Source organism: Phalacrocorax aristotelis, chromosome 2 (assembly GCF_949628215.1).
Source record: "Phalacrocorax aristotelis chromosome 2, bGulAri2.1, whole genome shotgun sequence".
Classification (NCBI taxonomy): Eukaryota; Metazoa; Chordata; class Aves; order Suliformes; family Phalacrocoracidae; genus Phalacrocorax; species Phalacrocorax aristotelis.
The window spans coordinates 143,715,507-143,735,508 of NC_134277.1; the positions used below are offsets into that span (position 1 = coordinate 143,715,507).

The 20,002-nt window shown below is 44.9% G+C and overlaps 1 protein-coding gene across 5 annotated transcripts in view; it reads right to left on the minus strand.

The window, feature by feature from the left end:
• The window catches only part of NIPAL2 (NIPA like domain containing 2), a 55,237-nt gene extending 35,462 nt beyond the window's left edge, over positions 1 to 19,775 (minus strand). For 2 of the 5 annotated variants that reach the window (XR_012659272.1, XM_075085478.1), the window contains exon 1: positions 19,334 to 19,769. Coding sequence is in view for 3 of the 5 variants with exons in the window: in XM_075085478.1 (XP_074941579.1) it covers positions 19,334 to 19,438 (105 nt within the window). In the remaining 2 variants the exon portion in view is untranslated. Of the gene's footprint in view, positions 1 to 963; positions 1,196 to 19,333 lie in introns of all 5 variants that reach the window. The other 3 variants (XR_012659273.1, XM_075085479.1, XM_075085480.1) reach the window with 3 other exon arrangements.
• Positions 19,776 to 20,002: the final 227 nt, after the last annotated feature.

Genomic DNA, 20,002 nt, shown 5'->3' on the forward strand with positions numbered 1-20,002 from the left:
ACATTGGTCTCCTGACAGTTTCTTTAATGTATTGTGTTATTTCATCGAATTCTTTTCTAATCAGCCTGTTTAATTTTCAGTAAGATTTGCAAACTTCCTATGAAGCTGAGAAATTAAAAACATTCAAGCAGGATTCATTATTTTGGAAAGAAGCCATTTAAAGATGCCATTTCAGCAAGCTCAAATAACAGGTACACAGCAGAGCTCCCTGTCTACTTTCTAAATGTTGTAACACTTTGTACATTGTCATAAGTGTATTCAAGACCCATTCAAGGTCATTGGTAGCACTGTGAGGAGCCCCATTAGCTTGTAGAGAAGACAAACATACAATCAGTGAGTCTTTATAAACTAGGTCATGGTAACATAACCCAGCATAACTATTGCTTGCAAGGTGTAAAACAGCATCCAACTTGGTGCTCACAGCCTCAGCTTTTTAGACTTCTCTAAGAAGGTCCCTGGGCACCTATGAACAGCCATTGCCTGCCAGCCACAAAGACTGTTGCCCCTCGACATTTATAAACAGGCAACATGTGGTCCAGCAAGCCCTTGGAGATGACAATAGATTAGGATTATCATTGTGGCTGGATAATTCCCAGACCAGGAAAGGGCATCCCCAAAAGTTCACAGTGTGTGGGAAAAGGGACAGGCCACTTGGGAGGAATATAGGAATGTTGTCAGGGTATGCAGAGATGCAATGAGGAAGGCCAAGGCCCACTTGGAACTAAGTCTGGCAAGGGATGTCAAGGATAACAAGAAGGGCTTCTTTAAATACATCAGCAGTAAAAGGAAGACTGGGGACACAGTGGGCCCACTGCTGAACAAGGAAGGGGCCCTGGGGATGCAGGATGCAGAGAAGGCAGAGTTACTGAATGCCTTCTTTGCTTTGGTCTTTACTGCTAAGGCTGGCCCTCAGGCATCTCAGCCCACAGTAGAGAGAAAAAATCTGGAGAAAGGAAGACTTACCATCAGTTGACAAGGATTGGGTCAGAGATCACCTATGCAAAGTGGATCCTCGCAAATCCATGGGCCCAGATGGGATGCACCCGCAAGTGCTGAGGGAGCTGGTGGATGGTCTTGCTGAGCCACTCTCCATCATCTTTGAAAGGTCATGGAGAACAGGAGAGGTGCCCGAGGACTGGAGGAAAGCAAATGTCGCTCCAACCTTCAAAAAGGGCAAGAAGGAGGACCTGGGAAACTATAAGCCAGTCAGCCCCACCATCATCCCCAGAAAGGTGATGGAGCAGCTCATCCTGGAGGTCATCTCCAGGCAAGTAGAGGACAAGATGGTTATCAGAAATAGTCAACATGTATTCACCAAGGGGAGATCATGCTTGACCAACCTGAGAGACTTCTGTGATGGCGTGACTGGCTGGGTCAACGAAGGGAGAGCAGTGGCTGCTGTTTATCTTGACTTCAGTAAAGCATTCGACACTGTCTCCTATAGCATCCTCATAAGCAAGCTAAGGAAGTGTGGGTTGGATGAGTGGACAGTGAGGTGGACAGAGAACTGGCTCAACAACAGAACTCAGAGGGTTGTGATTAATGGGACAGAGTCTGGATGGAGGCCTGTAACTAGCGGTGTTCCCCATGGGTCTGTGCTGGGTCCAGTCCTGTTTAATATATCCATCAATGACCTGGATGATGGGATAGAGTGTAACCTCAGCAAGTTTGCTGATGATACCAAGCTGGGAGGAGTGGCTGATACACCAGAAGGCTGTGCTGCCATCCATGAGACCTGGACAGGCTGGAGAGCTGGGCCGAGGGGAACATCATGACATTCAAGAGCAAGTGCAAGTTCCTGCACCTGGGGAGGAACAACCCCATGCACCAGTCAGGCTGGGGGCTGAACTACAGGAAAGCAGCTCTGCTGAGAAGGACCTGGGAGTGCTGGTGGACAGCAAGTTGACCATGAGCCAGCAATGTGCCCTTGTGGCCAAGAAGGCCAACAATATCCTGGGCTGCATTAAAAGGAGTGCGGCCAGCAGGTTGAGGGAGGTTATCCTCCCCCTCTACTCTGCCCTGGTGAGACCACGTTTGGAGTCCTGTGTCCAGTTTTGGGCCCCTCAGTTTAAGGACATGGAACTGCTTGAGCAAGCCCAGTGGAGAGCTACCAAGATGACCAGGGGGCTGGAGCATCTCCCTTATGAGGAAAGGCTGAGAGTCTTGGGTTTTTTTAGCCTGGAGAAGAGAAGACTGAGGGGAGATTTAATCAATGCCTATAAATATCTAAATGGTGGGTGTCAGGAAGATGAGACTAGGCTCTTTTCAATAGTGCCCAATGACAGGACAAGGGGCAATGAGCACAAGTTGGAACATGGGAGATTCCAGCTAAACATGAGGAAAAACCCTTCTTTCCTGTGAGGGTGCCAGAGCAGTGGAACAGGCTGCCCATGGGAGGTTGTGGAGCCTCCTTCTCTGGAGACATTCAAAACCTGCCTGAACACGGTCCTGTGCCCCTTGCTCTAAGTGTCCCTGCTCAAGCAGGGTGGGGTTGGACAAGGTGATCTCCAGAGGTCCTTTACAACCCCTATCGTTCTGTTGATTCTGTGGAAAGTATGAAGAAACAACAGCCAAATGGATGATTCTTATTTAAGAGACACAGGTGAATCCAATTGTCTCCAGCCTAGGCATTTTGGTACTGGCTTAGACTCAGGAGATGCAGACAACATAATCACTCTGGGTGAAATGCTTAGCCAACTGCCAGGTGTCACCAAGACATGACTGACGGGTACAAGGCAATGCAGAGAGGGGAATGCAGGAGGTGAGAGGGCTCCCTTTGCTCACACACCCTCTGTGCTAAGTCATACAGCACCAGTGCCCCAGTCTGGGTGCAAGAATCATCCAAGAAGCGTTACTCAAGAATTTTGCCCATACCCTCTGGTGCCTGGCCACTGGAGGTCCTTCCCATCCTGCACCCTCTCCCTCAGACTGGTATCCCCCAGTGGATGCTCCATCATCATTTTCTGGGGTCTCACACATGGGTATTCTCCATGCTCTGGGAACACCCTTCACTGGGAGCAGTGGGGGGTGTGTGACAAGACATTTCAGCACACCTCGACACAGAGGTCTGTGCTGACATTAGGCACTAACTGTTACAAGGACACGAGCAGCCTTGCAGCCTCCTTACACACTGTGGAAGTGCTGTCAAATGGCCCTCACCCAGGGCTCCACAAGAGCAGAGGGGATGGTTTTTCCTTCCTGAGTCTTTGCTGCTGGTGGTACTACATCTTGAACAAAGTTTGACCTTTTCACAGGTGGATTATTGCAATTCCCTCATCATCCTGCACACAGAGCAGCTTCAATAAAACAGCAGTTAAATCAAAATATTTTTCTTGCTCCCAAAGACTTGCTCTTTTTAAAGGACAACATGCTCCCTTATGAGGCAGTGGAGAAGTGGCCTTGTCAGCCTTGTCATGAAGGGCTTAAGAAAAAGGAGACAGCAGGGAATAGGAAACAGAAACTGCCACTTCATTTACCTCATCATTTTATTGCTTTCACATTAGTTATTGTAATACATCTACACTACTCCTAGCAGAGAACCCAGTCTCTCTATGAATTTTTCTGTTTCATCAGTTATTCCTGCCCTTATGGCTGCATCTCTGGATTACCCCTTGCAGCTCCTTGCTCCCAGCTTTCAGCTGGGGTCACAGCCACTGCAGGATTTAGGAAGCAACCAGCACCCCAGGGAGGAAACATGGCTGGTCTCAAGCTAGCCCAAAGGGGGGTCTGCATCCAGCTCTTGAGTAAAACTTGCATGCAGCTGGTGGGCAGAGGATGGGGCTATGTGTTCCATCTGTCATCCAAATAAATGTGCAAAATCAGACCCATATACAGGTTCTGCTGATGACTTGAGTACCTCCCTCCAGACACCATGAATCAAACACCCCTTTCATGGCTTTACACACTGCATGGACAGGGATTCCAGCAGGAAGTCTTCCAATGCCCTGCATCACTGGTGTCCTCTCCAGAATTGACTACTTTTGTACCATGGTGGTTGCTTCCTCAGGTACCTGTGAGCTTGGCTCAGATAGCCTTGTGGGACGTGCAAGATTTCTAACCTGATGACCACCCTGTGTCTGAACATCTCCCAGAAGTAATGGCGCTTACAAATCAATGCTTTCCTTACAGATTCCAGAAACTGCCAGAAACAGGAAGCATCTCAAAAACTTTGGTCTTGTCAGACTTCTCCTCACATTCTGGGAAATACTGAGACACATGTAGCCAATCTTCTTTGTAGCTACAAAGAAGACGGAGACTCCTTTTTTACAAGCAGTCACATGGAAAGGACAAGAGGGAAGGGACACAAGTTGCTCTTGGGGAGATTCCGATTGGGCACCAGAGGAAAATTTTTCACAGTGAGGACAGACAACCGTTGGAATAATCTCCCCAGGGAAGTGGTTGACTCGGCCACATTGGACACTTTCAATAGTCGCCTGGACAGGGTGCTGGGCCATCTTGTCTAACTGTGCTCCTCCTAGAAAGGTTGGACTAGATGATCCCTGAGGTCCCTTCCAACCTGGGATTCTGTGATTCTGTGATACTCCCCTGTGAAATACAAAGATCAGTATTTTCCTTAGCATTGCCACTGACATATCCCAGGGCGAGCAGTGTCAGGGGTTCCGCATGGCAGCAGGAAAGGACCTGGTAGTTCTGGCCTATCCCCACCCACCCAGGAGGAGGGCAGCTGGGGGCACCAGGGTGGCCCCAGCCCCAGGCATTGAGTACGTCCCTGGAGGTGGGGACAGACCAAGGCTAGGCCAGTACATGGGCCCATGGCTGGGCATGGCAAGGCAGTGGGGAGCTGGAGACAGGTCCTGCTGCGGTGTTGTTGGAGCAGGGACTGATGGCTCCAGGGGCCTGAAATGGGGTCCTGGGCTGCAGGTAGGACCACAGGGCTGTGGGTGTTCTCAGGGCCCTGTCAAACACATGCAAAGCTGTTGAGGTAACACTCCCTTATGTCTAACTTAGGCAGCTTTGTGTGTCTGCACATAAGCTACAGGAAGAACAGTCTGTGTTTTTCGTAGTGGTAGTCTGGGCTCAAACCTTACCCTCATTGCTCAGGTCATTTTATCATAATGACCACATGTTTCACCTGAGCATTGCTGTTGGCATATATACTGCGCTGCCTGCTCCAGACTGACATGTGTTAATGAGCTCTGGTTAATATGGTGATAGCACCATATTTCCAAACCCAAGGCTGGACAGACCCCTAAAGATTAAAAACAGTGTACGATGCCCTAAGGAGGTCAAATATCACATGGATCCATTCAGGGAGATGAAAGTACAGTAACGCCATGCAGCTATAGCATGGCAAAACGGTCTTGTACAGGTTCATACTCAGACATGCCAATATTAAAGAAAACAACAGGGAACAAAAATGCAGTAAAGAAGAAAGCTGGATTGCAAACTTCACAGATCAGAGTGCATCTTAAATCAGCAGGCATTTTCTAATTCACAAGAGCTATCATACACAGCAGTGCTCAAAGCAGGAGAGAAAAAATATGATACCATATCTCAGGCTAGTAAAACCATGCATGAATGAAATATGACCTGCAACAGAAGATAGATCACCTTATCAAACTAAAAAAATAGTTGCTATATTGCCCTGAAGGTCACCAGGACCCTTCTGTTCCCATCTTTTCATGTAAAAGGCTTCATTATTTGTGCTGTGTCTGCCATTCAGCATCTAGAGACTAGAGGACTGGTGAAACCGCCAGTTTTATAAGTAATAAACATTATATTCTCTGAACACAGAGTTTCCAGTTGTGATATCCAGTTGTGATATCATCCACAGCACTGCAGGGCTTCCCACACACAAGTCTTGAGGCAAACCTCCGTGAGGGAATTCAGTTGCAGACACAACTTCAGAGCTATGGTGCTACTTCAGTCAACTAAGGACTTCTACAAGAAAAATCCTTACATACTCAAAACTGTTGGCATAAAATGCAGGTCCCTTCATCACCGAAACATCTGTCTGAATGTACAGGCCACTTTGTTGGACCCCAGATTTGAACCTGTTGACACGTTCTTCCAGTGCTTCCAAATGCATGAGGTTTGTCACAGAAACATCCTGCCCTTAAGTTCTCCAGAAAGTAAAAAAACACCACAGAAGTTTTATTTCTTTCACCTTAATGTGGTTTGGAACAAGCTATGAAAGTCACTTTCTGGCTTTGCAGTCTTTTCTAGACAGTTCCTGAACGCACACACTGTGGACTGAGGGTGTGGGTCTGCCGGCATTTTCCTTGGTGGAAGAGTTTTCTTGAGGAGTGACTTCCCTAGCCCCTCATTCCCTCACTGTTTCATTTGCATTAAAACAACTATTTGTGAGGCTGGCAAGGCACTGTTCCAGGTTTGAAATAAACCTCCCAAAATATACCCCATTAGCATTATGTTCTTTATAAGCCACCTGCCAATGTTTAACACTCAAGGCAGATTAAAATGTACAAGCCACAGCAAGGGTTTTGAAAAGATGACCCTGCACAGTTTGCCAGTGGTGACAGCAGCCAAGGGGACGTGGCTGTACAGGGGGCTGCCACATGGGAAATAGTTTGAGAAATGGCAAATTCATCTCAAGCAAGGCACCCTCAGCAATCGCGGGGCATCTCCCATCCCAGCTGCACAGGGCTTTTGCACAAGCCCAGGCGTAGGGAGGGAAGGCTTGTAGGATCGGTCAGAAGGCATCCATTTCCCAAGGGGAGTGGCAACATATTGCTATTCAAAATAAATGAGTGGTGGTACAGCATACCGCTGTATACAGTCCTGCTTTGAACACTCATGCAGGACCTGAGGCTTATTTACTCTAACAGCTTTTCATATCATTCTGGCAGTGTTTTAAAAGGCGTTTTACATGCAAGGCCATTTTTTTCTTGTCTAAGGAAGGGGTTTATGACAAAGGACAGCCAGGCTAAAATCTAAATCTTTAGCACTAATTCTAATAAATTTATCTCTTGCAGACTAAAATCTGCACCAGAGACTCAGTTATGCAGTGAGATGCAATTTATCCATATTACATGTATGTTTTCCTAATGCACATTAAACTGCAGTTGCCAGGCCTGTGAAACAAAAACTTAGAAAGATTAACTTAATTTGCATTGACTAAAACGTATATGGCTACTATTTATGGAAACTTGCTATGTCTATAAATTGAACTGATAAGCAGAAAAAAACAGTTCAAATGTATGTTGTCAGCTCACTCATCACGGCTAGTTAAACTGTCCCTCCTATTTTTCTTTATTTCTGCATTTATGTGTGACCTAAAGGCGTTCCCAAAAAATTTAATGACATATACTGCTTCAGAGACTACACATGGTTTCCACCAATAAAGATTTTGTCAGATCTCAATGAATCTTATAAAAAAAAGAGGGGGGGCAGGAGGGGAGGGCGGGAAATGCCTCCTAAACTTCTAGTTCTAAGTTAACTCTGAAGAAAGGGCAATTCAGGGTCCTTAACAAAAACCATATTTTTCAAAGAGCCACCATGTGGAATTAGGAGAGGCTTATCATTTAGCTATTATTATTCACAGAGTTCTGGCTGTACTCAGTGCTTTACAGATGTATAAAGAAAACAAGGTCCTTATTTCAATGGTTTTCATAGTGCAGTTCTTATATGCATATATGGGTTCAGGTCCATATAAAGGACCGGAAATAAAAGGGCAATTACCACTGTTGGAATATGTAATGAAAATACATTTGATTGGTTTGTTGTGGCATAAAAGAACATTGTTCAATATACAAGAAGGAGAGAATTCAAACATTTGGTATCAGTTTTGTTAGGAACAGAAGGAGAGAGGAGAACTTGATAACAAATTCTGGATAAATTTGAATGGAGACAAGACAGTTTGTAGGTTTTACACAGGTCACCAGGCTGGATTCCAGACCACAGTAGATAAAGTTCCTATCTCATCTCATTAATATTACAGTACCCTTGCCTTCACTAGGTTTTTACCTTTCATTACCTCAGAGATTTAAAATACATCTTTTTCCAGAAAAGAGACAAACTGTAGAGGCTGGAAGGAGAGCCTGGTAAGTTATCAAACAGTGTAGGAACCAGAGAGGATAATGCAACTACATAAGTGGGATCCTTCTATTCATCTCGAGGCTTTAATCATTTTCATGACATCTTATTTATATTTACCAGTCTGATTAATTAATGTCCATAATGGATAACAAAGTTAGATGAAGAATATGAATTGTGAAATATACTAAAGTAACTTTCGATATGCTCACTAAGGTTATATACAAACATATCCATCCACTATAATGTTAACAAGCATTAGGAGTGGTAATTTTTTTTTCCTTTTTGAATAGTTACATCCAAATCTCCCAACTCCTAAATTTCAATTTCTTATTCTCCGGAAACAAATTTCAGAATTAGATATAAAGGGGAGAATGGGGAAGGGCAGAATGGATTTTTACACTGTTCCTCAGGTGAATAGCCTGCGATACTTTGGTGCATAATCAAAGACCATTTCAGGTTTTTAATACTGCCTGTTAGATTGCAAATAAAAACCTCTCCAATGACTGTGTAACAGAGGCTCTAAAAATTTCAATCATAGTTGATAACAACTTAATACAAAAATTTTCTCAAGGACCATCACATAACATCTCCATGGCAACTACAGAAATTACTTACCAGGAAAAGCAAGAATAGGATTATAAACTTTTGCCAGTTTCCAGGTCCTTCAGGAGAAACAAGGAGACAAGCCAACATCGCCTGACCAACTTCTCCCACAAATCAGCCAGTTGGCTGTTCCCTCTATTGCTCAAGAGCAGGTTTTCTGGAAATTTCTGTTTGACCCTGTCTAGTTCCTGGTGTACAAGGTAAGGTTCAGGCCAGACCATTCAAAGCCTAGGTATATTAGTTCCCAGAAACTACAGCCTGGCTCACATTGAGAGGCTGTGCTCCTCCTCTCCCTGTTTCGTGTGGCTCCCTGGACCCCCAAATCGAGAGCCTAGGAGGGGACACGGGGTCAAGGGGAGCTGGAGTGTACCATTTCATGCCCTGGGAGATGGAACTAGTTCTGCCTGTGCTCATAAAGACAGGCAAGCTCAAACGGAAGCTATGTGAACAACTGAGCAAATAGTGCTGTTAAGTGTTACATCAAGTTGCAGGACAAGGCACGAAGAGTGCTGTTGAAGAGATGGCTTGCTCTCCATGTACACACAAACATGCCCCCAAACCAAGCATAGCTAGCTCATTCCCTCGTGTTATTGTAGCACAAGCCTTGCTGGAGTACAGATAAGCTATTTCTAATTCCACTTAAATCAGATACACAAAACCCTAACAGCAGTGTAGCCAGCTTAATACATTATTTACCAAATCCCAGAAAGAACTTTTATATAAAAATCTCCCTTTACCAGCTGAGAGGAGCAGGGGATTGACATGCCTTTTCCAGCAAGCATCTCCCCAGCATCACTTTCCAGCAAAGGCAGACTTATCTCCCATCCTGTCTCAATTAATCCTCTGTTAGCTATAACTAACCCTTCCTTTGATGTGCACAGAAAACACTTCTCCACATTACAACCCGAGTGAACATGCTCAGTTGTTGAACCCCCGGTGTCACACATGCGGGCCAGTGGTAAACGTACGCTGGAAATGAGTACGCTTCCAAGCCAGTGGCATTTCAGAACAGTTTCTAACAGGAGTAACAACAGGGGAGGGGAAAAAGAAAAGATCTGACTGCATTTAGAATGAAGTTTGATCCATCTGTTAAAAGAATTACTTGATTTTATGGTAGGGGAACGGGCAGCCCAAAGGCCTTTCCAGTCTGCTGTTCCTACAGAGGAGGGGTGCTGTACATTAGTTCCTTGCTTTCCTTCCTGTACCTCACACACTTGGCTCTCCTAGTTTCATTTCCACAGAGAGTGTTAATCATTTACAGATAGCTCCTAATACGAAAAAAAATGACTGGACTCCAGAAGGCAGAACCTTCTGGTTAGTAACATTATTCATTTAAATATAAACAACTAACAGGTTATCAGTGATGATTTAAAAACAGGTCTTGCACTCTAAAACATTCACATATATGTATATGGGTGCATACACATACAAACACAAAAATGGATGCATTTAATTGTCAGATGCTTCTGGTCAAAACTTTAAGATGCAAATCTGAGGGGTAACAAACCCTTTCAAAGAAATTATCTCATAGGTGAAGTTCTTGCAGGGGCCTGAGATATAGGCAATGGACTCAGGTTTTCCCAGCTCTCTCCCTGTGACACATTACAGTTGGGCAGTTTGATCTTTTACTGCAGACTGTAACCTGGTTTAAAGTATTGGTTACCATTTTCTAGTTCATAGCAGGTGTTGATGTAAGAGGTCGGTGCCTAGTTCACAAGAATCCAAAACGTCTGCTACATAGTTGCCTTCCGTTGCAGAAAACAGAAATCAGTTTAGCTGGATGATCCCTTCTAGGTACCTTTATCGCCTTTTTGTATTCTCTGTTGCACTTAAAGAGACAACAAGGTGGTGGGTTTTTTCACCAGTTTAGAGTATTATTGATCTTTCAGCAACTGTACCTTATGTGGAGTCTCCCATATAGAACTTGGTGCCTTTTGTTCTGGTATTTTAGCTTTAGTATAGGATATAATAGTTAGAAAGTTCATTGTTGACATGGATTACTATAGAGACGGGGCCATGAAGATAAATTCTGCCTTCTCCCTTTCAGGAATTAAAAAAATGAAGGAGAAGTGAGTGCCCTTTTTCTGAGTCAGACGCTATCATCTGTATGTTTTGTAAACCACTTATTGCTTTTTAGTTTGTCCTAGTAGCCTCTGATCTGTAGTCATTGTGGTTTAACTACAGCCAGCAGCTCAGCCCCACACAGCTGCTCACTCACTCTTCCCCAGCAAGATGAGGGAGAGAATCAGAAGGGTAAAAGCATGAAAACTTGTGGGTTGAGATAAAAACATTTTAACTGGTAAAGCAAAAGCTGCCTGTGCAAGCAAAGCAAAACAAGGAATTCATTCACTACCTCCCAGTGGCAGGCAGGTGTTTAGCCATTACCAGGAAGGCAGGGCTCCATCATGTGTAACAGTTACTTGGGAAGACAAATGCCATCTCTCCAAATCCCCTCCCCCTTCCTCCTTCTTCCCCCAGCTTTTATTGGTGACCATGACCTCATATGGTGTGGGATACCCCTTTGGTCAGTTGGGGTCAGCTGTCCCAGCCATGTCCCCTCCTTTTTGTGTACACCGAGCCTACTCACTGGCAGGGCAGTGTGAGAACGAAGAAATGCCTCAATGCTGTGCATGCACTGCTCAGCAACAAAGAAAACATCCCCATGTTATCAACACTGTTTCCATCACAAATCCAAACTATAGCACCGTACAAGCTACTATGAAGAAAATCAACTCTGGCCAAAAGAGTACAATAGTCAAGAGATGGAGCTATAGGCTTGATTAGATGAAAGCTGCTATTATTTGTTTGACTGAAGCTTCTGCAGACACTACAAGCTTTGCTCTCCATCATCTTGACATTATGACTGAGTCATTGCTGCAAGATAACAGACACTGAATGATAATATTCATAGTGCTTTAGTCACTGCAGGGAGCAAAAGGTTGTCACTGAAAGAGAGAGAAACAAAGCAAAGCAATTAATGTCATTAGAAGTCAATACATACAAGAACTTTGTGACGATTCCAAAGCAGAAAAAAAACCCCAAACCCAAAACCCCCACAAAACCTGAAAAGAAACCTTAAGAAATAGTAGGTTAGAGTCATAAACCAGAGTAAATGGAGTCACAATCCATTTACTCCTGAGCTGGGGCACCAAAAAATAAAAGTAGGCTTTAATTGGGAGTTAACTACCCGGTACAAGTCTGTTATGTACACAAAACCTGTATTTTTGTTGTTTTTCACAAGAACCTCTTTCCAGTGGAGACAGCCTTGACTGTTGAAGAAAAAGGCTTCAAGTGCAATACATATCAGCTGGCAAAATGATTTTGTTTTGAGCAGGATGACAGTTCAGTTATTGGACAGGTTAGCTAAGATTCTGTTGGAGATTTTAGCTGCCATAAAGCTTACTTGGTTCTACGGGATTGAATGTCAGCAAGAGCTAGGTTTGTCCATGAAATGAGATATACTTCTGTGTTACTACTTCACCTCAGCCAGCATAAAGATGCCATGTCCAAGGAGCCAGCATTTGCTTTGCTGTGAGTCATTGCTTCCATACATGGAGGAGTTTCCTCCAAACCTTGCACTCATCATGGTCCAGACTTTGCATTCACCACAGGCCTCTGCATCACAGGGTTGTTTCTGCAGAACACAGCAGGATACTAAGGGGAATATAGCCAGAGAGTCACTATGTGCCTCACCCAAAAGTTAAACTCCAACAATCCCATGATTCCTCTCTATCACAGTTTCTTAATCTCTCTTCATTTCCCCATTATGGGTTAAACAGTTCATATCACCAAACAAGGCCAAAGCTTCTAGCCTAAATGATGTATATTAATCATGGACATCATGGAGGAGAATGTAATTACACTGGTATAACCTCAATTTAAACAGTACACATCTCTTTGGTTTGATATTGACTATTTACTTTTGAGCATAGTCTGCAAATATCACTGCCACATTTCTTAAGGTCTCTGCTCCAGGACTGGCGTTGATTCGCACACCAACTGGCTGTCTTTTGAAGCTGCTGGCAGTAAGTTTCAAAGTCCAGATTAGTCACAGAATGGAAAGCATATCTCCCAACTGTTCACGTTAACAAATCCCATTCTTCTGGGACAATCTGTGGTGACATTATAAACATAAGTGTAACAGGTTATACATGTCACCAAAACTCCAAATGGAATAATCACAGCCTCCAGTTACTAGGTTAGCCAAATGTCTTCACCTCCCTTATGACTGAAATGCACAGTCAGCTGTTTGCTTATCTTTCTAAAGCCTTGGCTTTTGAATTTGGTCAAATTTCTACTTGAGTCATTTGGATTCTTTTGATTCCTTCAAACAGGAATTAATTGGATCCAGCAGACTGTCGGAGACATGGAAGGAAAAGATTCAGACATTTTTTTTTTTTTTTGATGCCCAAAGCAGACTTCAAGAACATAGGAAGAGAAAGATCATACTTCAGCTTCAAAGAGCAATAAAGTTGTCTTTGTCTTCTTTGGGTCACAAAATCGTAAAGGGCCACAGTGCCATAGGTGAAATTTCATGAGACGGGCAACTTCTATTTAAAATATTACATCAATGAGTATTTTCCTGTCCATTAACCCAGACAAACTGTCTCATCAAAGAGTCAAATGAGTGCTGGGGCAAATGAAGTAGCAGAAGCACAGATTCAGGATGGGAGCACCACCACCTCTTTGGGTGGCAGCGGTGTCCTAGATGAACACAGCAATTTAATGAAATCTCAGTAGCAGACAGGTGTTTGTCTGAGCAGCCAGACCATCATCCTACATCATTTTACAACTCCCAGGCAAGGCTGTGAGACACCAAATCAACACAGTAGCCACTGCCAATTTAATTTAAAGTCCATTATTTGCACAGTAGTCTAGAAGCTGGGTGCAGAGAGGGCAAAGCACTGAACTGAGCCAGGCACCTCCAAAGCAGGGTAGGGATGCAGGCTCATCCCATGCCTGGTACTTCCTACTCAGTGCTGAATAAGGGAAGAGGTGCACTCACCCTACTCTGCTGGCTCCAGACTAAATCTGATTCTGCTGCTTTGGATCACTGTGCTGAAGAGCAGTGCTTATGTTTTAAGCCCTTTATTCAGTGACTGAGCTGGATATCAGACAGAGTCTGCAACTATGCCCCCAATCTTTCTGTAAAATACCATTTTGAAGCAGCCAAAGCAAACTAATTTCTGCACTAGGTAGGATATGTATCACTTGTGACTCAAGTTTCCTTGAATTTGTCTTCTGCACCCCACTTTCTGACAAACGACAAGAATTGTAATGTTCCTTGTGCCTAGAAATTTCCAAATTTACATTCTCAAACCTCTTGAAACAGTTTAGCATAATTATGAAGCTCCTGTTTATCTCACTGTCATCTTAATCATTAAAAAAAAAATATCAAATGCACATGTTCTTTAATGTCCTCAGAAGAACTGAAAACTCATTTGACCAAAGCAGCTGTTTGGAGGGGAAGCATTTAAAACACCCCAGTAAGAATCAGAGAACAGGCACTCAGCAAAGCTATAGCTGGTGCTCAGCAGGACCCCAGCCCTGTGACAGCTGTTGTTTTCAATGTCCTGGCTAAGGTGTCCAGGAGGAGCCACCAAGAATGCTTTGGTCAAAATGAACGGTTAGTCAGCCTAAATAAAAGGGCTTTTCTCACCATTTTCTGTTGGCTGTCAAGCTAGGAAGCACTCATTCAAGCAGCTCTTCCAGCAATGCTGAAGAGATGAAAGTGTCCAGAACAGATGGAGGATGAGGTCTCCCATCAATAGCATTTGCTTTAGGTCTGTGTGTCCCAAGCTCAAAACGTGAAGCTGAGTTGGTTTGCTGTATCTGCTGCCCAGCACCGTGCTGGGCTTTGTGGGGAAACAGTCACAGGCACCTGACTCCTTCCAGCCTTGATAGGAGAAACCCAAGCAGGGTAATAAGGGCCTGCCAACAGCACTGCACTAGGAAATTAAGTTGTTCTAGGACCCAGAGTAGTGCCTGGTGGAAACCAGATAAGCAGGTCACTCCTCAGGCTGTCTCGGAAAGCTGCATGCTACTTCCAGTCTTCGGACTACTATCCCAACCAAAGCATCTGTTCCAGACCTGCTGCCCCATCCCCTGCATCCTCTATATTCAGAGGTATAAACAGCTCCATGGCTTACTCCCACTCTGCCTGCAGTGATTGAAGGAAAAAAGCAACATTTCCCTAAGGAATTTGAGTGTGGCAATGAAACAAACATGCTTATGGTACCATGCAACGGGTAAGGCTCTCCTGTGCTTATATCCCCTAAGTTCCCACGCAGCAGCTGATCTTTATTTAACCTGGAGGCTGCAGCTTACATAAGCTGTGTGCTCATTTCACACCAGACATATTGCAATCTTTACACCTGCAGGGACAGCTGATGTTTGGCAAGGCAGAATGGATGTATGAGGCTGGTAAAAAGATATGGGTGATCCTTTCTAACCAGTGCTCTGTTTTGCTTTCTCATGTCAGCTTCTCACTCGCAATAAAGCTGATGAGAGCACAACCCCCAGCAGACCAAACCCACAGCTCTGGCAGAGCCTGAAAGCCTGGGTGCAGAGCTGGCCCAGCTGACAGTCCAGCATTTATGACCCAACGCCACACATCATTTTCTAGCAGAGCTTAATTAAATGGGGACTAAGCCATGGAAATGCTGCTGGATTCCCAACAGCAGAACAACACCAGAGGAGCGAGCATAGGTGCAGGCAGCAACTGTTTGCAATGCTTCTTCATTATAACCTTTGACTTTTGGATTCCCTATGACTGATTGAAAAAAAATGGTGTATCTGAAAGGCTGAACAAAGTCCTTTTCCAAACTTTTGATTTATAAGGGCTGAAAATAACACACATTTCCCATCTAAGAAAAAGGTATGCATTTTCTCCCATACACATTCCCCCATAAGATAAAGGAAATTGAAACTGTGTGAACTCTGAAATCTGACAGGTAAAGAACAGCACAATGAAATAGACTGAATTGAAAACTATTGTTTTGGTACCCTTGTTTGCTTTCAGTGAACAGTTTTAGAAAGAGGAGTTGAGGGGGAAGAGGGAAAAGTTTTCACCATAGTTTTCACAGATGAATACAACAGCAGAGACCTGTGTGAGGACATGTTTGTCTCTACTCTCCCATGCTTGAGGACTGGTTTACCGATTAACTTGAAACAGTTAACATCTGCAGTCCATCAGGGAGCAGACTGCAGCATGAGGTACCCTACAGAGACTGAGAAAATGACATTTAAAAAAAACCCTACAAAACACTTGCAGTGGAAAAAAACAGGAATGTTTGCCTTCACCTTTTATAGCCTGATAATATCTGGTGGTTGCTTCTTGCAGAGGAAAGCTGCCCTGGCTGAAACCTACATGCGCTGTGGCCATGCTGCCCTTTTGGCTCCCACCCGCACTTCCATGGACACCATGGCTCGCTCTAGAGCTTGCCCTGATTGAAAACCATGGTTGGAAATGTCATTGTTTAAGTGCTTAGAATATCCTGGTGAACATTTGTAGGACATGCCATGACAACTTTTTCTCTGGTGGCAGTGCCAGCTGAAGAGGCCCTCACTGTTTCTGGGGTGCTTCTTTAGCCAAGGGAAATGGAGAAATAACCTTCCTCTCCATGGTGGCAGCTCTCTGCCCTCCTGCACTGGGTCTCTCACAGCACAGAGGCAACAGCCCCCATGGTGGCACAAGTACCAGAAGGGACTGTGCTGTCACTGGAAGAAACTGGGACCAAACCAGGCCATCACCTTGCTGAGGCTCAATGGCACTAGACATCAAGCCCTTAGCAAGGTGGGGTGAGTTCAAGCACTGAAGACTTTCTCCTTGAACAGAATGAGCTAAAAACCTTAATTGTGGCACTTCACATGAAATCTAGATTACCTGTATATGACAGAAGGAAGCATAGAAAGACCTTACAGTGATGTGTTTAATCTGTGGGATTTCTCAACACACCTGACAGCAGCCACCACTGCCTGCTGATTAGAGCACACCAAGGATCAGGTTTCTTGGCTACACATACTCGCCATCTGCACGTATGGCCTGTGACAGGCTGTGATATATTGTCACGGGACGAGAGGCCACGGATCCATCTGAAGAAGCTGTCAACATTTTAAACCTCAAATATAGAGCCAAAATGATTTATTATCACAACACACGAAATAAAACAACCGCTCGAGGCGAGTGTCTGGGCAACTGGTAATAACTGAGTTTTTAAGAGACCAGCAACAGAGGAAAAAGAAGCAGAAGCGAAATGAATTTCCATCTCCAGTTCAGCTTCTGCACTTGAACAACTAAACACAGTGACTACACACAATGTCCACGTGAATTGTTGAGTTATGGAAGAAGTCTAACATCCGAGCTTTCATTGACTGTTGCCACCCAGCTCTTTTCTCCTTCTCTGATACAAAGTCAAACCAAGATCAATATTGTAGTTAATAATCTCAACTGATCTTGCAAAATATTTTTGTCCATAAACAATAATATTGGAAATAAACAACCTTTTGAGAAGTGCTGAGGGAAATAAAAAAGTATTAAACTGAAGCAATTACATACACTTTCTATTAAGCAGACTAAATCCACATGTGATAGCTTCTTAAGTTCATTCATCCAGCAGACCCAAAAATATTACAATAATATTAGTTTGCCAGGAAATACTTCAGGTAACTAAGTATATATTTCATCAGATTTTACTGCATCATTAAACACGCCCGTGTCCCATGACAAACAACACAGGGCTGAGACAGGGGAGGCTGTGGGAGCACAGGATCCTGTGTTGCACATTTCAGAGGTGCAGTTCCTCGAGCAGCTACATCCATGGTGATGCCAAGAAGAAGTCCTATGTCCACCCTTTTTTACCACAAGGATGCACTCCCACTGCTACCCTCATGCCGACAGCTAGCACCAATTAGCCTGATCCTGGCAGGAGAATAACCCCAATTATAAAAACCCAAAGAAATTTAATGCCAGCACAAGGAGGCATTATGCTACACAGCCACATGGACACAGGCACTTTAACTTCTTCCAGGGAGCTCTGTGTTTACAGACATTGTTTAAGGCTTACTCTAGTACCACGGATTTTCCTAATGCATGTGTCAGATTTGCTGGTCCCATATGAATGTCGCTGATGCCCATGTGGCACTAGGCAGCTGTGACTGGAAGCCATGCCAAGCCCCTCATATCTAGGGGCTCTTGAAAGGGGATCTCATTCTTTCACCACCTGATGTTTCATGGGGCTGAAGGAGCTGAAAAATATCCCCCCCGAAAGCAATTCAACTCAGCTTTCCTGGGATGTTTTCAGGCAGATGAGAGCTGGTGCAGTTATGGTCTCTTGTAGAGGCAGAAAACAAAGATCTCCTCTTCAAACCAAACCAAGAGGATGAAGTGGCCTTAAGAGAAGGGGAAGGGAAAAGACCCCTGTGTGAAGACCTAACTTGGACTAACCCGCTGAATCACAGCCAGAATAGCTGTGAATGGAGTGATGAAATGGTTTCTGAGGTTCCCAGAAATGTAACGTGTGAAAATGGGGGTGCACAGAAGAATTTAACTATTGGGAAAATGAAGGCTGGCAACAACACATGACCCATAGTTACCCGTTACCTGCTTCAAAGCCTCAACTCTACGAGTAAATGGGAGCACAGAAAACCAGTCTCACCCGCTGATACCCAAGTAACACCAAAAAATTACTCAGGTCTTTCCAGAAAACTACCAGGCTTAAAACACTGCAATCCGCACACAACCACCCCAAGAAGTACAGGAGCAGGGTGGGGATGTTTTGTAAGCAAACCAATAAACTCCCTGTGATGTGCAGGTGGGTGTCACAATGCCAAGGGAGTTCCCTATTGCTGCCTTCCTCTGGCAGCTCTGCAAGCACTCCCAGCCCCAGGGCCCTGACACCCAAACCTACAGTAACCCTTGGCTCCACACTGTTGTATCCCATAAAAGATCCCAGCTCCGGTCCTGGGAAGCACCGTCATCAGCCAGGAGTCCTGCTGCTCCTGGGACCCAAGCACAGAAATTCAGTTTTCCTTTCCTCTGAGAACATGGGGCTGAGAAATGCCTTCTGCCATCTGGATATTGACCCAGTAGCAAATGCAGAATCCAGAGGGGAAAGTTTTTGGGACCTTCCCTGCGTTATGACCCACTACTGCGCTGCTTGCAGAGGAAGGAGAGCAGTTAGTTGCAAGGCATTTTATGCACAATTTATACTAATAGTTTGCATTGTAAAAAAGTGGTTTGCTTCTTATGCAGTGAAAAACAAGAATGTTGAGTATCCTCCAATGCCTCCTAGTCTGTGAAGCAAAAGCAGGGAAAAGGTAAAGGGTTTAATCAACCTCCAATTCACTTTTATTGTTAGCAGATGCTACAACTTGCTCGTTCTCAGGGGCCACTTCAGTCTCTCTTTTGCAGTTCCCCTAATACATTGTCAGCACTGACAGTGACAGAAACACCAATGACAAAAACCAGCAACGCTCTAGTGCAGAACAGCACAGCTCTCTTCCCGGTTCCTACTCAGAAAGGACTGCTTGGAGGGGGAAGCCAGGGAGGCACAGGCTCAACAAGGGGCTGAAGAGGGAGCAGGTGTCTGCAGCAAATGGGCACTGGAAGGCAGCTCTTCGGAGGGTGGTGAGGAGCGGCTGAAATGATTACCCTGCTCTCCCCAAGCCCACTCATTCCTGGTCCCTAGCATGGTGCTGCACAGCAGGCACTTACCTTGTGTGTGCCAAACCAGGGGCCGGAGAGGGACCCGCTCCCGGAGTCTGACCCCCCAAAGGATGTGTTCCAGGATACCCACTCCAAAATGGGGACGATGCCCATGTCCCTGCCCTCAGGCCCTGGCCGCTGGCCATGCCATGCACAGTCACACCAGAGGAGACAGGTGGCTGTGAGGAGAGGTGAGCAGGACCCAGACAGACTGGGACGCGGCACTCGCTTCCTGGTGTGGGAAAGGCTGCTCGCGTGGGTCACCCCACATGCAGGTGTGTGGGGCCGAAGGCTGCAGCTGTTGGCAGGCACTGGGACACCCTCAGCAGGGGTGTATTTGTAGCATAGGAGAGGAAGGGGAGCTTGACAGAAAGTTTTGCTGCTCCTTCCCAGGGCATTCAGGTGCCTTATTTTTCCTCTCTCTGACTTCCCCAATGCCCCACCCTGCTCTAAAAGGGCAGCCTGGGAATTTAACTCCTTCAAATCAGTGCCTAAATCTAAAGGTCAATTATTAATACCTCACTGCTGGGTTGCAAGAGTTGGAAGTTGTTCTCATATGCATAGTCACTTGCATAAATTCTTAATTCTGTCATGTGTTCTTCCCTTCTATTTTCTGAATAATTTCTTTGCAGAGATTTCAGGTAATGGGTTTGTTCCCAGGATGTGGCTTCATCCATT